At 32.2% G+C, this 24,301-nt stretch overlaps 1 protein-coding gene across 1 annotated transcript; it reads left to right on the forward strand.

Annotated features, from left to right (window-relative positions):
* Positions 1-22,420: 22,420 nt before the first annotated feature.
* LOC141717100 (chemocyanin-like) lies at positions 22,421-23,251 on the forward strand. The gene is made up of 2 exons (XM_074519212.1): positions 22,421-22,652; positions 22,751-23,251. Exons 1-2 carry the CDS (start codon positions 22,463-22,465, stop codon positions 23,167-23,169), a joined length of 609 nt encoding a protein of 202 aa, XP_074375313.1. The 5' UTR covers positions 22,421-22,462; the 3' UTR covers positions 23,170-23,251.
* The last annotated feature ends 1,050 nt before the right edge of the window (positions 23,252-24,301 follow it).

The raw sequence follows: 24,301 nt of genomic DNA on the forward strand, positions 1-24,301 counted from the left end.
CTTCATTAAGAATTAACACGCTATCTTATAAGTTCGCGACGCTCACAAGACGAATACGCACAACCAATACTAGGATATCATACAATCACCACACACTAAGGCATCAAACAATTTAACTAAAGAAATCCATAAGTAAATCCGCTAGAACCCCACGATAACGATTAGCCCATAATCGAACTCATCGCCAACGTGGGTTCCAATGAAAACATGATATAGAAAATGTAGTCTTTATACGAATAAATAACCAAAGTACAATCAAGAATATAAGTTCAGTAAAATAAGAAACAAGCATCCAAATTACAGCTCAAAATAAAGATTTACGAGAATAAACTAGTTCGTCTTCGCCTTTATTGAATTGTGCCAAGAGGTCTCTTGTCGTCTTCTCCCTCTTTGATATCTTCATATCTCTGAATATCTCCTGAAAAATGACCTAAATTATGTTTATATAGCAGTCCATGCATCCCATGAGTCCATCAATTTGAATTATAAAAGAATAAGGATTTTAATATCACGACCCAGCGTGGCCACGCGCTTCACCAGCGCGGGCGCACTGCCTTTCTGTACTCCCGGCGTGGTCGCGCGCAACACTAGCGCGGGCGCGCCTGCCTTCTGCCAAAACTTCATTTTTTCTTCTTCTTTATTCCTTGCAACTTCGAGCCAGTCTTTCAAGCTTTTATTCCAAAACATCCTAAATACCATATTAGCATCAAAATAATGCTAATTCACCGGATTTAAAATCCTGAAATGCAAAAACACGTTAAAACACAAATAACTTGAGTACAAATACACCAACTCAAAGCTTATTAGAGCATAAATAAGTGTCATAAATGCCACTTAACATCAATTCCTTCTTCTTGTGAGTAGCCTTTTGCAACCAATCTTGCCTTGATTCTGGTAACTATACCATTTTCAGCCATCTTGTTCCTGAACACCCATTTTGTTCCAATTATACTTCTGTTCTTTGCTGCAGGAACTAACTCCCAAACTTTGTTTCTTTCAAACCGATTCAGCTCTTGTTGTATGCCAGATATCCAATCAGGATCCATAAGAGCTTCTTCAGTTTTCTTGGGCTCTGTTTATGACAGAAAGCATGCATATAGGCACTCATTAGCAGTAGCACTTCTAGTCCTTACACCAGCATAGGGATCACCAATTATTGCATTTGAATTGTGACTCCTATCCCATTTCCTGGTGTGAGTTTGTTGACTAGTGCCTTGATCATTTTCTTCATTATTAGTATGACTGGTAGATCCTTCTTCTCTTTCTCCCCCTGAGTTTGTGCTATCAAATTCAGGTCTTTGAGATGAGCTCCCATTTTCATGATTTTCCTATACAGTAGACTCTTCATTCATCATCTGTTGTGCATTGACTTTATCTTCTTCATCAGAATTACTGTTAATGTTAAGGTTTTCAAATGCAAGGGCTTCAACTTCATTATCATCAAGGTATTCCAAACCTGGACACTTGTCATCATCAAAAGTCACATCTGTGCTCTCCATGATTTTCTTTTGATCAATTACATAGACCTTGTAGGCAGTTCTCTCCAATGAATATCCCAAAAAAATTGCTTCAAAAACCTTTGAGTCAAATTTTCCCACATATTCAGAGTTGTCTTTTAAAATGTAACACTTGCTTCCAAACACATGAAGATGCTTTACAGTAGGCTTTCTCTTAGACATGATTGAGTAAGGTGATTTTCCATGATTCTTGTTAATGAGATATCTGTTTTGAGTGTAGCATGCAGTATTTACAGCTTCTTCTCAAAAACTAGTTGGCAGATTGGCATCTTGCAGCATTGTCCTTGCAGCTTCTACTAATGTTCTGTTCTTTCTCTCAACTACCCCATTTTGTTGAGGTGTTCTAGCAGTAGAGAATTCTTGAACAATGCCTTTGTTTTTGGAGAATTCACTCAATGTTGTATTTCTGAATTCTGTTCCATTATCACTTCTCAATCTCTTCACACAGTTTTGATCTTCAGCCTGTTTCTCTATCTTCTTTATATGCTCAATTATGATGTATGGAATTTCATCTTTAGAATGCATAAATTCTACCCATGTGTATCTTGAGTAGTCATCCACCATCACAAGTGCATATTTGTTTCTTGAAATTGATCAGACATTTACTGACCCAAACAAGTCCATCTGAATAAGTTACAATGGTGCACTTATGGAATTCACTGTTTTTGACTTGTGACTTGATCTTTTCATTTTTCCTTTCTGACAGGCTTCACAGACTTTAATTTGAGCAAACTCTAATTTTGGCATGTCTCTCACCAACTCTTTCTTGACCAGAGTGTTGATTGCCTTGTAATTTAGATATGAGAGTTTCTTATGCCATATCTTGCTTTGCTCTATAGATGCCTTGGTGTAGAAGCAACCAATTCTATTCTCATTTGTTGAGTCCAAGTCTGCAACAAACAAGCTTCATATCCTTGCTCCTTTCAGAGAAACTTTATTGGTTTTCATGCTGATGAAAGTACATTCTTCTTTGTTAAATAGAACTCTAAAACCTTTGTCTGTAAACTGGCTGACACTAAAAAGATTTACTTTAAGACCAGCTACCAATGCTACATCATCAATGACAATATTTCCAGAAACAATCTTGCCATAACCCATTGTGAATCCTTTGTTGTTGTCTCCAAAGGTCACCAAAATGCCAGCCTTCTCCTCAAATTGTGATAGCAGGGTCTTATCACCTGTTATATGCCCGGAGCATCCACTGTCTATGATCCATATGACTTTCTTCACTTTGCCCTGCACACAATGAGTTTAAGTGTGTTTAGCAACCCAAGCAGTGTTGGGTATTTTCTTCTTGTTAACTAATTTAGCAGAAGTAGAGTTAGAAGTATCAGAAAGAATAGCATTAATAGATGTTTGTGCATTTTTCCTTACATCTATAGATCCAATATTGACTTCTTTGAAATCTATTCTCAGCTTGTGGCAACTTTTCATTACTTTTAAGTTACAGGGAATGCAGTCAAACTTATCACAAAATGAATAGGGATCATTTGCCTTAGCTTCATTATACTTGCAGGCTCCTTCAGCTAGCTTGCTAACAACCTTTTTACAAAGGTGAGTTAGGTGATTCACAAAGCTACACTTTTCACATTTCTTTCTTGGAGCATCTGCAACATAAGCAAAGTTATTTCTTTTGTTTATCCCAATCTTCCCATTTCTATTCTTTTTCTTCTTTCTTGCATCTTCAGTTATGATTTCCTTGACAAGTGTCTTAGAATCTTGATTGACCATGGGCTTCTTTTCAGCTTTGGAAGTTGGAGTTGTTTATGTATTCTTCTTCTTATTGTCTTCATCAGCAATTTCTTGCTTTATAATCAACTCTTCTTCACTGAAATCTACTTCACGTGCTTTGAACATAGGTGAACCAACCTTTTTCAGCATGGCTGGAACATTTTCATTTTCATTTGCTTTTCCTTTTTCACCTACATCTTTCTTCTTGTTGTTCAAGGCATCATTATCAAGACCAATAGCAATATTAGCACATGGCTTGTTCTTATCATGGTATTTTCCAACCAACTCAGATGCGTTCCTGAAAGATTTCAACTTGACTTCATTCTTTTCTAGCTTCTCCGTTAACACTGCTTCAATCTTATTTGCACACTTGAGCTTGTTCTTTAGATATGCATTTTCTTGTTTCACAGCTTCAAGCTCCACCAGCAATAATTCAGTTTCTTGCTTCTCATTTTCAAGTTTCTCATTTATCTTTGTTAGTCTGCTAACCTCTTCATTAGTAGCAACCATACTTGTATAAATCTGAAACATTTATGTGCTCATCTTTTCAAAAGTTTCTTTATATTGACTGGCATTTAAATCAATAGTGATAAGAGTTGGTGCCTGTGTTTTTTATGTGGATGACTCTCCTTGCTCCAAGGCCATAAATGCATACTTTCCAACTTCCTCATCTTCATCATTATCAGAATCATCCCAACTCTTTCCCTCTGCAATATAAGCTTTGCTTTACTGTTTCTTCATAAGAGCTTCATAATTTGCTTCTAGTTCAAGATAAGCTTTGTCTTTCTTTGCTTTTTTGGGTTTCCTGCATTCTGTAGCAAAATGGCCTAGCTCATCACAGTTATAGCACCTTATCTTTGATCTGTCAACGGAATCCAGTTTTGTAACCATTTTTGCTATCAGATGTGTACTTCTCTTTTCCTTTCCAGCTGCTATCTTTATTGAATGATTGTCCTTTACCCTTGAAGAATCTTGGCTTCTTTACTCTAACATTAGAGAACTTTCTTTCTAGATAGGCCATTGACTGATCAAGCTCATCAAGTTCATCCAGGGTGTAGAACTTATCTTCTTCCAATTTCAGTATGACTTGTTCCTGTGAATCATTGTTTCTTTGCTCACTTGTTGAGGCAACTGGAGTCTGGGATCTTGGCTCATCATTAGAGGTATAGCTTTCATTGACAATTAGAGCACTTGAACCATCTACAACATGCCCTTGAAAAGCTCTTAATGATTTCCTTTGAATCATTTCTAATTCATATGTTTTTAAGATTCCATATAGAACTTCCAGAGTTATTCTGCTCAAGTCTCTCCCTTCTTTGATTGCTGAAATTTTCTGTTCCAAATGATCAGGGAGTGTAAGAAAAAACTTCAAGTTCACTTCTTCAGCTTCATAGTATTTGTCATGCATCTGCAAGTCATTAATCAGCTTGTTAAACCTTTCAAACACATCAGTAATACTTTCTTTTGGCTAAGCCATGAATCCCTCATACTGTGAAATCAGTATTCTTCTTTGATTTGACCTAACTTCCTCTGTTCCTTCACAAAGTATTTCAATCTTCTCCCAGATTTGCTTAGCAGTGACAATGTTATTGTACATTACATTGTCAAGTGACTCTTTCAAAATCAGTTGCAAGCCACTATCTAGGGAAACTTTTTCTTTCTCAGGATCAGTGTACTCAAAAGGGTCTTTAGGAGAATAATGAGTTGGAATGACCATGTCTCCATCTGTAGATTCCTCAACTATTACCATAGGAGTGAAAGGCCCATTCTTGAGAATCCGAATATATAATGGATTGGTCATCCTGATAAACAGCAACATTTTCTTCTTCCATAGAGTGTAGTTAGTCTTATCAAAAGTTGAGATTTTGATGCTACTCATTTTCTGTGTATTCATTCTTCCAAGATCTTGAATCTGTTTACTTTCATATTTTGCTCTAATACCACTTGTTAGATAATAAATCACACACAGAGGGGGGTGAATGTGTTTTAGTATTATTCTGCTTTTCTTGATTTGTTTAAGGTGGTGAACAAAGTAAATTAAATCTTGTAGTAAAATATGTTAATAGTGAAATTAAGCAAGCAAGAACAGTGGACACCGATCTTTTAAAACTCACTTAATTTTATTTTAAAAATTAAGAATGTTTTGCTACAAAATTTCTAGGCTCTTTGTTGACAAAGAGCTTAGCTTCTTCCTTGAGAGAATACAATATTTTTCTGATCTTTTTCTGATCTTTCAAACTGATTGGATTGTTTGTTGATTGTTAATCTTGGATATTGAACTGATCTGCACTTTGTACTTTGAATTTACCTTGAGATCTCCAGTTTGGTAAATAGAGAACTTGACATCTCGATAAGTATATTGGCTTATCGAGATCTCTAATCACTCTATAGTTTTTTTGACTTATAGAAGTCTCTGAGTTCTCTATAAGAGAATTTGGCTTGGCGAGATCTCTTATCTTCATGTATTCACTTTGGCTTATCGATATCTCTGAGTTCTCTAGTGGCAAATAGACTTATCGATATCTCAGAGATCTCTAGTGATATTTTGACTTTTCAATATCTCAGAGATCTCTAGTGGTATTTTGACTTATCGATATCTCAGAGATCTCTAGTGATATTTTGACTTATCGATATCTTTAGAGTTCTCTAGTGAAGAAATGACTTATCGATATCTCCAATCTTCATGTCTTCAATTTGGCTTGTCGATATATCTGAGTTCTCTAGTAGCTTTCCTGACTTCTCTATAGACATTCTGGAGTTCTCGAATGACTTCTCTATAACACTTAATCCGTGACTTGTAGAGATCTTGACTTAGAACATTTTTCTCAAAACAGATTTATTTAACTCCAAGCTTCTTCATAATTCTTCTGAGGCATGATCTTCTTGATCTTTTTCCAGTTAGAATTCTTAGGCTTGATACTATTTACAGAAAAAGACTCAAATCTGCTCTTGAACATTTTTATAGACTTAAGTGATATAATACAAAATGTAAACTTAGATTACAATACTACTTACTTAGGGTTGTCAATTTGACTTAGTCTTGTTATAGTGCAGGCATGTCTTGCACAACAGCAAATATCAACCATTTATTCCTACTTCTCGACAAGTCACATCTCTAGCCTATAAATACCTAGACATCTCGACATAACCCCTCTTTACGCTTTCGAGACCTAACTTTTGCAAATCTTCACCTGTCTCACTTGTTTCAAACTCTTTCTTTCTCAAATTTCTTACCCATTAAAACTCAAACACTTTCAATGGCTGCCAACAATGTTAGAGTTGTTATCTCAAAGGATGGTACCAATTACCTGGCATTTATTGATACAAACCAAGCTCCTGATAGTTTCAAGTATTTTGTCAAGTTTTTATCTGAATCTTATCTTGCAAGAGCTTTGACTGTTAATCCTGTTCTCTACTTGGATATGCTCAATGAGTTTTGGAAATCAGCTACTGTGAATAGGGCTGAGCATAAATTAGCCAAATCGACCGAAACCGCCCAATCCAAACCGAATTTTACGATTTACTAACGGTTTGGTTCGGTTACGGATTGGCAATTTAAAAACCGAATTTTTTCGGTTTGGTTTACCTCCAAACCGACCGATATAACCGAACCGAACCAAATATTTAAATTAAAACATTAATATACATATATTTGTAAAGTGCAATTAATAATAAAATTATAATGTACAACATATGTGTAAACTAAAATATATAAAAGAACTAATCATAATATAGTTTATTCTAAGATATAAATATTTATGTAATGTGTTATGTTTTCACTATTTTTATTTTTATTCAATAAAAGCATAAGAATTGGTCGCATATTTTTCGTCTTCTTGCTCAATTCAGTGTATGCCTATGGAGTTTTATGCTAATGATGTAAACAAGGATTTGGGCATTCCTACAGATGGCATGGTGAAGGTACCAATAGTACATGAGCTGACTAAGTTTATGGATTTCATAAACTACACTAAGAAAATTTAACCTGGCTAGCCTGAACAAGAAGCATCTAAAGAGGGAAGGGTTTTTTATCTTTGACTCCGTTGTTCGAGCTTTCACATGCAGGAAGACTGGGTATGAAAACATATTCAGTATTGTACAAAAGATGGTGTTCTCCATGGAATACAACAAGCACATCAATGTTGGTCTATTGATCCAGGAAGAGCTAAGCACCAGGCTAAAAATGCCCTTGGTAAGTAGAGGTCAGGAAATTTTCTTCTCTAGGTTCATAATATCCACTTTAAATTATAAAGTTACAGACATTCATTTGCTTGAAGGAATTGATAGAACTAAAATAGGCAATTGTAAACAGGTGTCCACAATTTTATTTGGGTCACTTATTATAAAGAATCAGGTAAAGGTAGCTCTAAATGTCACCGACTTAATGTTGGAGAGATTTGGGACCTGAAAGAGATATGTCCTAAGTCCAATCATGTATGAGGATTTCGGAATAACTTTTATGTAATCTGTTTTGATTTCATTGATATTAATAAAAGACTTGTTTTGTTTTTATTGCGGGCTCTATCTATTTAAATGTTTAAATAAGATATATCACAGTTTAGAGTAAAGCTTTTTATGGATTGTGATGAGATCATAATAATGAGACCTAAAAGATGATAACTATAAACTTAAATAGTTCCTGGTCGTAGGATTACTAACTGGTAATTAATAATCCACAAAAATCGGTACATACTATGCTTGCTTCATTATAAAGGATATCTGTTCTCATAGACATTTATGTGGTGACACTATAGCTAGTATGTAGGTGCTTATTATAGAATAAGTTCACTGAACATGACTCACACAGCTGAACAACTGATGGAGTTCACTCATGTGTGAGCAGTTGTTCACATAGTGATAGTTGTACAAGTATCGTTAGACTTGAGGTCATCATAGTCATCTTGTGTACACCGAACTATGCTTTGGTTTAGTTCTTAGTCTCAAGGGACAATTATAAGGGCTCTACTGGGTATAGGAATTTGTACACGAAGATAGTGTATGATCAATAAAGGATCTACCCCTTCCAGTATAGGAAGAGAATGTTCAATGCTGATCCACTTATGTTAGTTCAGGAATCTCTGGCCAGAGTAAATGAAATTAGAAAGGAGTTTCTAATTTACATTAAATAGAACTAAGCATAGTGAATGGGAAAGCAAGTGATTAAATAAGATAGGCTTGACACAAGTTCCATGCCTTGTATTTAATAGTGACATTGCAGGGTAGAAAGAATTAATTATACGGTAACTACTCACTGAATAGGTTCTTGGTATTCTAAGCAGTGAATTCGTATTATCCGGATAGTCGCGATATGTTGAGAAGTATCCCTCACGATGTAGAATAAATATGATTAATTAATTAATCATATTTAATGAATTAGAGGATTTATATAAATAATGATAAAATAGTTTTATTATTATTTATTTCTACTATCGGCTTAATATTGAACCTACAGGGTCACACCATAAAAGAGAATGATTTAATGGTGGAGAAATTAATTAATAGTGGCTGATAATTATTTATTTATGAAATAAATAATTAATTGGCAAATTTAATAATTGATTAAATGAGATTTAATTGATTATAAATTAATTAAGAAAAAGTTCTTAATATTATTAATTAAGAATTTAATTTTTGAAAATTAAATCAAGTGAGAGAATTATTTCTAAAGTGTTTAGAAAAAGGATTAATAATTAAAAGGTGTTTTAATTATTAGTGAGAATAATAAAGGGTTAATAATAATAATAATTTATGGGAAAATTTTCAGCTGAAAATTTTGCCTATAAATATACTATTATAGACCCTATTTTTGCCTCAACCAAAAAGATTTACAAAACCCTAAGTCTCTTCATCTCCTCCTCCTTCATTACATCGTTTTCTTGGTGGATACCGGTGGAGTATTTCACACTTGAGGAGCAGCTGCTAAGGATCTCCGTTCATCGTTTTTGGATCGCCATTAAAGACCTCCATCTTTCCATTAACGTAAAGCTTCTTAAGGTAAACATACTGAACTACGAATTAAATATTATTTTTCGCATGGATCCTGCGGAGGGTTTCGTTTTTCTTTTAAGATTTAAATTTACGTTTTCGTTGCGTTTATTTGCTAAAAATCATTCAGGACCTACCCTTATCCTATGTCTGACATGAGGTCTAGTGCCATTTTTAGTACAGTTATGCCTCATGCACCAATAGAAGTACACAAACTGGATAACCAACATGAGCCTTCCACAACTAAGACCATTTCTTCAAAATTATTAGAAGCTAGGGAACCAACTACTTCATCCTCTCAACAGGGTGGAGTTAGTAAAAAGAAGAGAAAATAAATACCATTGGTTGTTGTTACTAAGAGTGGTGAAGACCAAACAAATAATGATTCAAACCTAGTCAGAAAACCAAAGAAGTCAAGGAAGGTTGAGTTGACCGCTCAAATAGCCACATCTGCATCTTCTCAAAAAGATGCAGTTGTTACAAAGGGGCATGAACAGACTCTAGGGGCACCTTCCCAACAAGGTGTTACTATTGAACAAAGCATTCTCCTCAATGCATCCTGTACAGAGTCTGCAACACCTCTTGAGCACTGTTAAGAGGTTGAAAGAAGTAATTCGGTTGGCACACCCAATGAAAGCACATTTCTTAAAACTCCCTCATCCATTTAGGGGGAGTTGCCAAAAATCAATTCTGAAATCTCTAATCTTATTTCCCAAATTTCATCTTCTTATAATGAAGGTCTTGAATCCACTTCTCAAGCCCTGCCAAACTCAAGTGACAGTTTTAGAAAATGTGATCACCACTCAGACACAACATTTAGATGGTGAGAGCCTACAAGCTGAGGTCGACCTTAATGACACCATCAAAAATATAGGGGTTTCATTGGTTTTTACTGAAGAACCTGTGCATGTTCTACTAGCACCTTCATGTGCACCACAATCTTCACATACTGATAGGTTTGAGGGTAGTACTCTTGGTGGGGAGCTACTCAAATCCTCTCCAATTCCATTGGAGGTTTCTCAATAAGTAACAAGTCCCCTTAAAACCCTGGATGAAAATGCTTGTCAATTGAAGCTGGGAGTCCAATTTCCAATGATTCAGTCATTGAGGAGGCAAGTATAGCACATTTAAATGCAAGTTTCTTGCAAGAGAAATAAGGTTTGAGGTCATGGAACATGATAGTAACTTGGTCAAATCCCCTCCACTTCAAATGGAGGTTCCCACTAGTGGTGAACAACACACTATCACAACCACAGCTCATGCTGTGAGTCAAACTGTGACCCCTGTCATAGGCACAGTTACCACCTTCAACCCATCCACTTTAAACACAACAGAACAACCATCAACCTCAACCATACCAAACTATATGAACACCTAATTTCCCAATGGTTGCAAGATGTTCAAGCCCAACCTACAACAGTAAATGATCTTTTGGTTGATCAGCTTGCAGGCCTAGCAAACATAACCCAACAACTCCTTACAACTGGCATGTCCAACCAAGACTATCAGGCTATACTTCTTTCATACAAGGAGGATGTTGAGAAGCAACAGGAGAAGATTACAGATGAAGCAGATGGTAATGCGGATGCATGGCTTTCAAAAGACTTCACATCAACCATGGAGGAGGCCTTGACAAAATTCAGAGAGGATTATGTCACTATTCTGGGAAGCAATGCCAAGGTCCTCACTCTTCAAGAGGTTTATGATGCTATGACAGATGCGTACAAAGCTTAATTGAAGGCCTTTCATAATACTGGAAGAGCTATGGAGAACACACTAGACAAGCATCAAGTTGTAGTCAAGAAAGTGATAAATGATAAGATTGATGAACTGATGCCCACATTCACAAAACTGATGCCCATATTTACATATATCAAATCAAATTTCAACAAGTTTCCATATAAGCTTTAAGCTCTCTGTCTCTCACCAGTTAAAGAAAATGTATCCAAGTTGAGAGACTCTTTCATAGCCTTGCATGAAGTGATCAAGAAGCAGATAACTCAAAATAATGACTCAAAGGTCAAGCTGGATCAATTGTACAAGGGTAGGTTTGAACCATCAGCTATGTTCATGGAGGAGATCAAGAATGCTGTTCAGAATTCTTTTGGCACATTAGCTGCATCAAATTCCCAACCTATAACTTCCACCTCAACCAACCTTCAAATCCAAAATCTACAAAATCAAGTTTTAAATCTACAAACTTCCAATAACTCCTTATCTGCTCAAATATCTCAGTTAACTTCCTTGGTCACCAGCCAACAACTAGAAATCAAGTCCTTAATAGACTCTCAAAAATATCTACAGATGAAAAATTCAGTATCTTTGGGAGCTATTATGGTAGCTTTGAAGATACCTCCTCTAGAAACAACTCAAGCTGTAAGGGCCAAATCTCTCTACCTACACATGTTGTGCCTTCTATCAAGACTAAGGGGGATATGGAGTCTTAGAGACATCTAAAAACAAGCTAATACACAACTCAAATTCAAAAGAAGGATGATGTTGGAATGGACCGACTTTTGAAGGCAGCTGAGCGACCTTGTCTTAACAAGGAATTTGATGAACTCCTTAAGCTCTCATAATCTCTCTAAATAACAACTACTTCACTTACAATAAGGCTTTGGATAGAAATATAAATTTTCAGAGGGTGGTGATGGTGATCAGTGGAAACTTCAAAGAAAAGGGGATTGTTTCCAATATCAATGACTCTAGTGTGGACAGGTGCATGCAGATGTCTCTTTCTTATCTCCAATCAAGAAGAGCATCTGAGCTGGACATCCTAATCAATAAAGTCAACAGGGTGATTTCATATGACACTCTCTTGCTCAATAAACTCAAAAAGGGTCTACTGGCTGCATTTCCTAGCCTACCTTCATCCAAGCAAAGGAGTGGCCTACATTTGGCACCAAACAGTGCAAACATTTTCAGATTCCTAAGCACTATGTCATGGGAAACAAGAAACTACTAATGATTATTGAGAAAATTTTAAAGTCAAAGAAAAACAAGAATGTTAAGGATGTGGAAGCTTTGAAAATAATTGCAAAATATTTGAAGAATGTTGAATCCATATTGCCAGGAGCTCAAATCAACACAAAAGATGACTTAGATGATGATGAGTAGAAGAAAGATTAATATAAATCTTCTGGCTCAAATCCAAGTCAGTCTAGCAAAGCAACTAGAAGTAAGGTGGAGGAAAAGAAGAAGGAGAATGAGGACAAGAAAAGTAGGGATGATGGAAAGAAGAGAATAAGGGATGGAGAAGGTGTAGCAAAGCAACATAATATCCAAGGAACTCAAATATCTCAAACTCACCAAACTCAAACCCCTAAACCTAGCCAAATAGACACTCAATCAATCCAAACTCGAAAGCCCAAATACCTATACAAGCCAACTGCAAAATTCATACTCAAGATACCTATCACAGCTAGCCAAGTCTCCCTAAAGAAAATATCAAAACCACCTTCATTCAAACCTCCAACCAAAACTCTCTTCAAGACTGTAGGAAGAAAACCAAGAAAAATTCAAGCTTATGTTGGTGCTATTTGGAACTATTTCAATCAAGATGACTTATTACCAGTTTCAAGGAGCATAACAGATGATGATTATCACCAACAACTAGCTGAGAAGATAGTCAAAGTTTCGGTTGTTTCTATGGGAGAAGTCAGAATCTAGTACAAGGATGGCTTCTTCATTTTGCTTAATAGAGAAGTAATGGAGACATTTTCAACTGCAGAATTAAAGAGGGTGATCAGTTTGATGAAGGATAAGGATGCAAGTATGAGAATGAGGAGGGTTGTGTTAGATGAAAGGTTGAGAGAAAGGAATATAAGGCATGTTAGGCTAAAGGCTGAGAGGGAAGAAAGAGAAAGTAATCATGCCAAGGAAATTGAGATGTTTGAACAAAGATCTAATGAACTCAAGGCAAGGGGGTTGAGCAAGGTTTCTAAAGATAGACATTTTCTGAATATCAAGATTAGCAGATTTTTAAGATTCAGGATTCATCTTCTCAATAATTACTCATCGGAAGAATGGCTCAAACTAGTGGAAGCTCTAAGAGGGATATAAAAGATTGAAGAACTTGAAGTTCTAGTAAAGATCAAGGACCTCATTGAAAAAGAGGCTGGTTATAAGAAATTCACCTATGTTTGTAACTGTGAACTGATGTAACTGATAAATGTATAAAAAGTGTATTTGTCAATCTGTCAATTTTATTGTATTTGATTTTAGCTTGGGGTCAGTCTTGTTATCAGGCATGAATTTGTGATAAGCAATATTCTCACAAATTGGGGGAGATTTTTGTGCAAGACATGCATGTATATAACAAGACAAAGTCATATTGACAACCCTAAGATTAAGTTGTATGTTAATCAATATTTATATTCTGTAATTGTATTCCTCGAGTCTATAAAAATGTTTAGTAGATTATACTGGGGGATTTTTCTGTGAACAATATTCAAGCTAAGGAATAAACTCTGGAAGAAAATTAAATCCTGATCATGCCTCAGATAAAAGTATAGCAACTTGGAATTGAATAATCTCGTTCTAGGAAAAATATTCTAAGTCAAGATATCGATAAGTCACAGATCAAGGGATATCGAGAAGTCTGTCGAGAAGTCCAAAATGACTTGTAGAGAAGTCCCAAGAGATATCGACAATTCACTTATGCATGTAGAGATCTAAGATATCGACAAGTCAAATGAAGATGAAGAGAACTAGAGATATCGATAAGTCAATTCCTCATATAGAGATCTCAGAGATATTGACAAGTCAAATTCTGCATGTAGATATCTCAGAGATATTGACAAGTCAGATTCTTCAGGAAGAGGTCTAGAGATATCGACAAGTCAAATCTTCATGTAGAGAACTCAAGATGTCGGCAAGTCAAAAGTCTAGATCGAGAACTAGAGATGTTGATAAGTTATTCTACATATCGAGAACTAGATACCTCGATAAGTCATTTATATATATCGATAACTCGAGATATCGATAAGTCATTATACTTATCGATATGTCATTTCTCTACAGAACAAAAGAGATCTCGACATACTATCTCAAAATCAGAATGCAGACAAGTTCAAGATTCAAGATTATCAATCAATAGAAAATTCATTCACTGAATTGGAAAGACTACAAAAGCAGCTTGAAGAATACAAGATCAAGGGCCAAGATTCACTAGACAAAGGATGGTCACATACCTGCAAGATTCTGCACAGATTTGCTAACACCGGAAAAGGAAATAGACATGGTTGCTTTAGAAATTGGTTTAGTACATTTTAGTGCAATTTTTGTAAACCCTTTTTTCTAGTCTATAAAGCATGTGTGGGTCCTTAGTTTAGTGGCAAAAAACATATCTAGAAAAATCTTGTATTCTCTCAAGATAGTAGTTGAGTTCTTATTTTCTAATAACACAGATTTGTAGCAAGTCAAACTTATTAATATAATTAAGCGCGTTTTTGATATATTGAGTTTTATGTGATTACTGTTAAACATAATATCTCTATATTTTTTAACTGCTTTGTTCAACCATAATCCAAAGAGTTTTGATAACCAAGTAAATCCATAAAACACATTCACCCCCTGTGTTATATTTCTTTACATTCAATATCTAACAAATGGCATCATACACTTCCTGTGGAGTGAGTACTTTGGCATTGCATCCAAGAATAATAATGTACTCCTCCCCAAACCTGGTGAATGCCTCCTCCATATCAATAGAAAATGTCTTGGAGAGCCAGGCATCCACATTTCCATATCTATCAGCTTCATCAACAATATTTTCCTATTGTTTCTCCACTTCTTCTCTGTAGGTTAGAAGGATGGTGTGATAGTCTTGATTTGTCATGTTGGATGTGAGCAATTATTGAGATATATAGGCAAACCCTTCAATTTGATCTACCAGCATCTCATCTACAGTTTGAGCAGGAGCTTTAGTATCATTCAGCCATTGTGATAAGAGGTGTGGTGATTGTGTAGAGGTTGAAGGTTGGTCATGATTGGTTGAGGTTGATGGTATGGAGGGTGACACTATACATATGACAGGAGTCATAGTTGAACTCACAGTGGGAGCTGTGGTTATGACAGTGTGTTGTTCACTAGATGAGTGAACCTCCATTTGAATTGGAGGGGATTTGACCAGGTTACTTTCATGTACCATGGCCTCAAACCCGTGTTCCTCTTGCAGGGAAATAGCAACTGAATGTTCTTGAGTACTTGCCTCAGAGAGAAGTATAGCAGCTTGGATTTGAATAATGATGTTCTAGGAAAAATGTTCTAAGTCGGATTTCGACAAGTCATAGATCAAGAAATATCGAGAAGTATGTCGAGAAGTCCAAAATAACTTGTAGAGAAGTATTAAGAGATATCGATAAGTCAATATGCATGTAGAGATCTCAAATATTGACAAGTCAAAAAGTCCATGTAGAGAACTAGAGATATCGACAAGTCATTTCTTCATGTAGAGATCTAGAGATATTGACAAGTCAAATCTTCATGTAGAGAACTAGAGATATCGATAAGTCAAAAGCCTATGTAGAGAACTGGAGATATCGACAAGTCATTTTACTTGTAGAGAACTGGAGACCTCGACAAGTCAAAGACACATGTAAAGAACTCAAGATATCGATAAGTCATTTTACTTATCGATATGTGACATCTTTATATAATAAAAAGAGATCTCGACAAACAACTCCATAATTCAAAATGAAGATAAGTTAAATATTAAAGATTATAAGTCAACAAATAATTATATCACTGAATTGGAAAAACTACAAAAAAAGTTTGAAGAATTCAAGATCAAGGGCCAAGATTCACTGGACAAAGGAGGGTCACGGACCTATTATATTCTGCACAGATTTGCTAACACTGGAAATTAAAAATATACAAAGCAGCTTTAGAAACTGTGTTAGTCCATTTTAGTGCAAGTTTTGTAATCCCGTGCATGTTGATCTATAAAGTATGTCACGGGTCCTTTGTGTAGAAGTAACAAATAGATCTAGGAAAAATCTTAAATTCTCTCTCTAGAATTTTAACTGAGTTCTTATCTTTAAGAACACAAATTTGTAAAAATTAGATTTTAATAAATCAAGTGAGTTTTTGATAAGTGCTTGTGTGTACTGCATGAGTACTTTATCTCTGTAAATTCATAAAAACTGTTTTGTTCTTCTATAAGCCATAAAAATAATCCAAATTCAAGAAAACACATTCACCCCCCTATGTGTTGCATTTCATACCTAACACTTCCTATTCTATTTCCCGGTAGGCGGGCCGTGAGAGCACGTCATTCAGTAAATGATGAAATTACTAATGTATTCTTACTTAATTATTCTAATTTGTCAGTTGTTTGGTCGGTCAATTCTAATTTTAACCTATTCTATATATAATAGCCTGACATGGCTATAATATTAGCGAGACATTTTATTCTCGTGAAATGAGAGATTTACCTACGGGTTTATTATCTTTAAAAAAATGTTACTAATGGGAATCAAACCTCAAACCTGAGTATAATCATTCCGTAATATACCAGTAAACCACTACACCAAATTTTCACTTGTAGTTTTCACCATACATAAAATATGTGAGTGTCATTTAATACTGAAATTTTTTATTTAATTTCAAACATAAATGTTAGATTATTTGTGGAGTTAATTTTAATAAATTGAATTTAAATATAAGTTCAAATATAATACATTAACAAATCATTACATTGCTTATTAATAATTTCTATGTTTAGAAATATGTTTTAAACCTTTTATTTATAAATTAAAATCTACAAATCTCTAATTTTTTAAAAATAGAATCACATATATATACATGCATGCATGCATGCATGTATACATACATACATACATGCATGCATACATACATACATGGGTCACGACTATAAAGAGTCAGTGTACTGCATTTAAATTCAAAATCATAATTTAACACAACTTTTTTTAAAAAAAAAATACTTGAAATACTTCAGCTTAATTTGAATTCGGAATTTGACCATTTTTTTGAAAAATATTTGTCATTTGGTTATGTGAACCGATTAACTAAGTAAGTTTAGTCAATTTAAATTACGAGTCTGACGAGGACATCCGATCAGTAAGACAAGATGTTTTATATCAATAAAATGTGTTTGATATTTTTTATATCAAATTTACTAACTTGAACAAAGATTAATTTATGGACTTGACATACATGAAATTTGACATGAGTCGTCACAATATCTGTCAATCACCCAAACTTTCAAGATGTGTGCTTGCTGGTAGAATTTATGAACCAAGTTGATCGAGTAATCTCGGGGTTGAAAATAAATAACTATTATTATTGAATCAATATATGAAAACAAGTTGAAATCATTCACGAATAAAAGTCGATAACGATTAAAATAATGCTATATTAATCTCTATACTTGAAAATAATTGATGTATGACCTATATCAACATGACCAACACTATAACATATTATAAAATACATATATCTCATTTGACATACGTATGATGTTAACTGCACGTTGCTGGCATGAATATAATAATCTTGTACCAACATTTTATTACGAGAGCACTGAAGTTGCACGTGGATATTATCGATTCCAAATATAACAAGTTTCAATTACCTTACACCCATAAATATTGGACCTACACAAATTACAATTATTATCTAAATATCTTTAACTCAAAGATCACATATACCCAAAATATCTATCATGACCAGAATCATCAAAGTCCGAAAAGAAAAAATTGTAAACACTGCACAATATTAATCACTTAAAGGTGTAAACAATCATTAACTATAAGTTATTTCGAGTGATATTTTTCGTACAATTCAAATAAATTATTAAGGACTATATATTTTATTTTTTAACAAAAATCGTGCAAAATAAAATTCAAAAATCATATTCTCTGCATTACGAAACATCGCTAGGAACTGGCACATGCCTCGCACGGGTTATTAGGCTAGTTGATATTAAAGTCTAAGAGCATCTCCAACAGTTTTTTAATTCATTCCCTAAATTTAATAGAAAATATTGGATCTTAATAATTTAAGACATCAACAGTTATCCTTACCTCCAACAACATTTTATGTATCCATTTATTATATAAAATTTTATCATTAAAAAGTATCATTATTACAAAAAGTGAAGAAAGAGAAAAGAAAGAAAACTTGTTTCTTTCAAATATATATTTTAAAATAAAAGTCAAAAGATGGGAGAGGTTAGTTAAAGATAACGAATTGGAAGAAAATCTTAGTGATTTGAGGAATCACTATGATATTGTTGGAGTAGCGTTTTTCCCATATTTTTTATATTGTATTTTAAGACTCCAAATAGCTAAACTCTTGGAGTTTCTCTAACTTATTCTACCAATTTAAATTTTATTTCATATCGAACTCTATATCATTATAATTGATAGTAAAGTCAACTTCTTCTACCAATCTAAGTTTTATTTCATATTGAATTCTATATTATTCTAATTGTTATTTATGAATGAAATAAATTTTAAAAAATCAAATATAATTAGTTGAACTTGGTTGAGATAATGTGTCTCGGGTTAAGACAAAATAATATATACTAGTGTTCCGGTTAAAAAAAATAATATTGAATTTGGATAAACAAAATAATACATATTATTCATACCAGAAAAAATATATTATATAATTGATCCAAACTACACAAAATTAAAATTAAAATATAATTTGACCAACTAAAAATAAAATTATATATACTAATTATCCGAGTTAAAACAAAATTATTTTATAAATCCGGACTTAAAAATTAAAATTTAGTTAAAAATAATTAGTTGAATTTGGTCTGTATAATGAGCTTCGGGTTAAAAATAAAATAATATAAATCGGTGATCCGGGATAAATCAAATTAATATAAGACTGAACATAAATTGTATCCTATAGATCTGAATTAAAAATAACTTTTAATTAAAATATAATAATTTTATTTTTAAAACACATATAGAATTATTAATAAAACAATATCGTTCAATCAGCAACATCATATTTTTTAAATATTCCTTATAGTTAATCGATTAAGTAATAACTAGCTAAAATTATATATTTTTGAAGTTTCGACATAATAGAGAGTTTGTAATTTTTCCTTTTAATAAAATAATAAACTTGCTATAATAATATTTTTTTTGGGTACATGGGTTATTATTGGGTTTAAATATCATAAAATTAACTTTAGCTAATAATCTAAAATTAAGTGTGTTTTGAAATTCTTGGGTATTTTGATAAATGCGGGAGGGGTTAATTCTATTATTACAAAAATATCATTTAATTTTTTATGCAAAATTCTAGTAATTTTAGATCATTTTACTAAAATTAAGTTTAGGGACTTTTTTCTCTTAATTTAAATAGGTTTAAAAATTCTAAAAAATAGATATAATATATATATGTGTATTAATATAATTATTATGAAATTATATTATTTAAAATTTTAATTAAACAAATTTAAGAATTTAATTAAAAAAAATTAAAAAAAATATATAATATAATATTAGAAAAGGATACGTGAGATCCGTGCATAAAGTTATTACATAATAAAAATCAAATATTAAATTTTTCTGAAAATTTGCATTGTATGCAATTATCCAACTTATTGGATGCCTTTTTTAGTTGCCCGAAAATCAAGCAAACCAAAACAGTACTCGAGCTGGGACTGAGAGGGGTTTAACTGCCTGTCAACTAACGTCAACCACCGATTAACATAATTTGGTGCGAGTTGGGGTTGAAAATCATTACACAAATAGTAATTCGGACCTTTCTAAAAACACTCTCAACTTCTGTTCTAACAAATATGTGAGATGAGGCGCTCTGAAATGAAAACGTTTATATTTGATCTAGGGCAATACTTTTGATCAGCGAGTTAAAATAATCTGAATAACAAATAAAAATATTAGTACGCATTTTTGTAATTAAGTATTTGACATAATTTGAAAAGGCATCTTGATATTTTATACTTACATACATTGTTATAAAAATTCACGATTAATCCCCCATTAAAATCTAAATAATACTAATCTAAAACCCGTGTGATATACGGATTATTTTTAATATTATATAATTTTTTTGCATTTTAATTTGAAATAAAAAATTTAAGTTATGAAATTTATTTATTTGAAATTTTAACAATAATATTTGATAATACTTATTAATATACACATAGGAATAATTTTAAAAAATAATGTAATAATTGAAATTTATATTTTTATTGATACTATGGGTTTGTTTACGAAAAATTATTATATTGAGTTAAAAACTAAATTTTAGCTCATGAGATCAATACTATAAGAATTGTCATTAGTTTGTTAAGCGACTAAATTCAACTAACTATATTTAGATTTATGTTAGTTTAATATGTTTAAACCCGAATCAATGGTAAAATTTTATGTGCCATTGACAAAAAATTATGTTAGTTTGAGTCCCGTTATATTAATTACATCCATCCAGCTATTATACTTATTATTTTGTTTAATTTTATTTTAACCTTGGGGTGATTATTATTTTATTTTAGACCGATTGGATAATATGTATTATTTTATTTTAGTTTGATGTCATTATATCTACCTCACGAATTTCCTTTCAAATTTTTATTTTGTTATAGTCTGATTCAATAATATAATGTTTTGAGTGGGATCAATAATATTTATTATTTTATTTTATCCCGATTCTTCAAATCCAACTAACTATATGTATTTTTATAATTTTTTATTTAAAATTGGATCAATAGTATAATTTTATTTAGCACAACGGGGTGAATTTTATATATTATTTTTGTTTTAATGAAAATCATTAGACATATTATAATTATGTTATGAATTTTATCGATTTATGAAATTGTGTTATTTTAAATATTACTATAATTACGGTGACAGACCGACCACCAACCACACTTTCATTGTTTCTTCCTTAATATAATAGTATATATATTTGGTCGATTTAATTTTTGAAATCTGAATTATATTTACAAATTATTTTTAAATTATATATTTCATAATAAATAGGGTAAATATATTAAATACTATTTAAATATTTAAATATATCCTATTTTTATTTCAATTAATTTTTCGATCAATCTCTAATCGGTATCTAAACCGATTAGTACCAATTACCGATTTTTACAATCATGTTAAGTATCGTGAAGGGTATATACACGATAAAAATATGACTTTTTTAAGGACGGCTATTTGATTGTTTTTAAGTAGAACTCCGTTAATCATGATATCTAAAAATTAATGGAATGGTATTATGAGAAAAAAAGTGATTGATTACAATATATTAGTTGGGATTATCGGGTAAAAATGGATCTTATATTGTGATCAAATATTATTTTAGTGTGTAGTCATATATTCCGGCATAATTTAATTGTTCACTTTAATTTTTACGTATATTTTAAAATTCTTTAATCAAGTATTTTTGTTGATTATTTTTTTTTAAATTATTAATAAAATTTAAATTTTAAACTTTATTCACATAAATAAAATTTGAAAAATGATTAATAGAGGTGGTCAATCTATCTTAAATTATGTGCAAAAGTCAAACTGCACAATTAAATTGGTGATCTGGTGCATACGTGAAATTGAAGAAAAAAGTTTAGAAATATATACGTTCCATTTTAAAATAACTGCCTATTTTAAAAAGATTACCCATATTAAGAAATGCTAATATTAATAAAATGATATTAGAATTCATATTTATTAAATTGACTATATTAAATTTACCATTATTTATGTCATAGAGTTAGTTTTAAAAATGGAAACTAATGATACATTAATTATATGTGATGTAAAATTTATCTTGAAAATATGAACTATATTTTATAATTTTAATAGCAACATTAAAATATAGATGAATAATTATTTTGAAATAAATTTTTTAGTTGAAAGGTGAACAATTATTTTAAAACAAAAAAAGTAATAAAAAATTGAAAGTTGTCGATCACTCGAGTTCAAACTTAGTGTAAAAATGTGATGAATCCAAGTAAAATTTGGTAAGATAAATATGTGTCAATTTGTTTTTCAACTATCATGTGTACAGAGTCACCTAATAAACATCCATCCAACTTTAAAGGACTAAATAACCAAAACTTGTAAACATAGGCATAAATCCTTTAATGGAAAAAGAAGCACAAGGGAATAGTTGGAGTACATGTAATAATTTTTACTTTACATTCGTTAGGCCATCTAATCAAAGACCACATATCCTATATATATGCTACAATTAAATTTGTCACATAAATGCAACAATATTTCAATTGCTCACAAATGGCGCCAAAACTACACCTCATTTCTCTTCTTGTAATCCTCAGTGTTTCATCAGAATGCACGGCTTCAACCTACATGGTGGGGGGCACTTCCGGTTGGGACATCAGCACTAATCTCGATTCGTGGACGACCGATAAACAATTCAATGTCGGCGATGTTCTTGGTAATTCATTTAATTTTAAATTTAAATCAAATAATTATCATTTTTTTCTTGAATTTGGTGTTTCACATTTAGATTTGATTTGATATGTTTTTGTGAAGTTTTTGTATACTCATCAACACACAGTGTTTGGAAGGTAAACAAAGACAACTACGAAACATGCAATACAAAAAATTTACGAGAATCAGGTAACCAGGGGAATTCATCGTTTACCTTGACAGAACCAGGTGATAGCTACTATATTTGCGGTAACAAGTTACATTGTCTGGGAGGAATGAAACTTAAGGTTACTGCTATAGGAGATTCTAATTCTACTGTAGAATCTCCGGCTGAATCTCCGGTTAGTGCTCAGGCGCCGAAATCTGGGGGAAGAGTATCCAATCTTCCTCGACCTTTGTCGAAGAATAATAAGCCTTCGAATGTTGTTCCCAGTTCAGCAGCACCCCCGTTGTTTAATGTTACGTTATCTGAGTTTTTGTCCATTGGATTGTTTGGTTTTCTAATATCCATATTGACTTGATTAGTGCTCTCAAGTCTTCTGATAACGTTCATGTTTACGGTTTTCTTATAGCAAGTTGTTTACTTGACGTTTTTAATGAGTTGCATGTGTTTCTCAAGTTAATGAAAACAATTGTTTGTGAAGTTTATCCTATTCTTTCAATATAACGAGACTGGGCATCAATTTGTTGATCGTGATTTTTAAGACCTGTTTTATCCGTACTTCTTTTAATTAACGGAATAATTTTAAGAGAGGATTGTATTTCGCATCCCCTAAACTCAATTTTGTATATTAATTTTTATAAATTACAGTTTGCATCCCTACTTTAAAATCTGGTTTAATATACACCTTTTTTGTCTAATTTTTTAGCCCAAATTATTGTCTCCGACGATATAATTCATCTTTTTTCTTCAATAATAGATTATATATGTTATTGAAGACAATAATTTGGGCTAAAAAATTGACAAAATTTGGTAAAAATGGTGCAATTTGAAACGGATTTCAAAGTAAGAGAATGCAAACTATAATTTATGAAAATAAGTATACAAAATTGATTTTTGTCGGGTGCAAAATGTAATTCTCTAATTTTAATAATTTAATTATTTTTATCAGTGATGTAAATGGAGCTAATATGTATTATTTTTGTTATTGTAATTAGCTAAAGAAATTAGATATCATTCTTTTTAAATTTTTCAGTTTCCCTAGCTTCATATGTTCCTAAATCATAAGAATTTTTTTAAATAAAATAGGATTAGAAAATTAATTACTCCCACAAAAAATTGTAAATATGCTTTGTTTGGATAAATAACAACCTTAATTACAAAAATTATAAAAAAAATCTTTCAAATATAAAATTTAAATGGTTAGGACTTGTTGTAGTACGAGTTCAATTTAACTCGATAACTCGATAATTGTAAAAGTATCAATGTATACTTGATGATAATTAAATTATTTGAAATTTAAGTACTATAGATATTCAATTTGTAGTATATAAAAAGGTAATTTATAAAATAATTTTAGATTTTTCAATACTTATTATTATACAATTAAATAATCATATATAAGATGGGGTCGAGGAGTCGAACCTATAGTCTCTCCCCTATAAAACTAATTTGAAATATTGATAAGTAATAACTTGATTGGAATAAATTTT

This window comes from Apium graveolens, chromosome 4, assembly GCF_009905375.1.
Source record: "Apium graveolens cultivar Ventura chromosome 4, ASM990537v1, whole genome shotgun sequence".
NCBI lineage: Eukaryota > Viridiplantae > Streptophyta > Magnoliopsida > Apiales > Apiaceae > Apium > Apium graveolens.

Bases quoted from the DNA above. Each gene is read 5' to 3' on its own strand.
- LOC141717100 (XM_074519212.1), top strand. From the start codon at position 22,463: ATGCAACAATATTTCAATTGCTCACAAATGGCGCCAAAACTACACCTC. The intron at 22,653-22,750 runs GTAATTCATTTA...GTTTTTGTGAAG, and splicing joins CAATGTCGGCGATGTTCTTG to TTTTTGTATACTCATCAACA.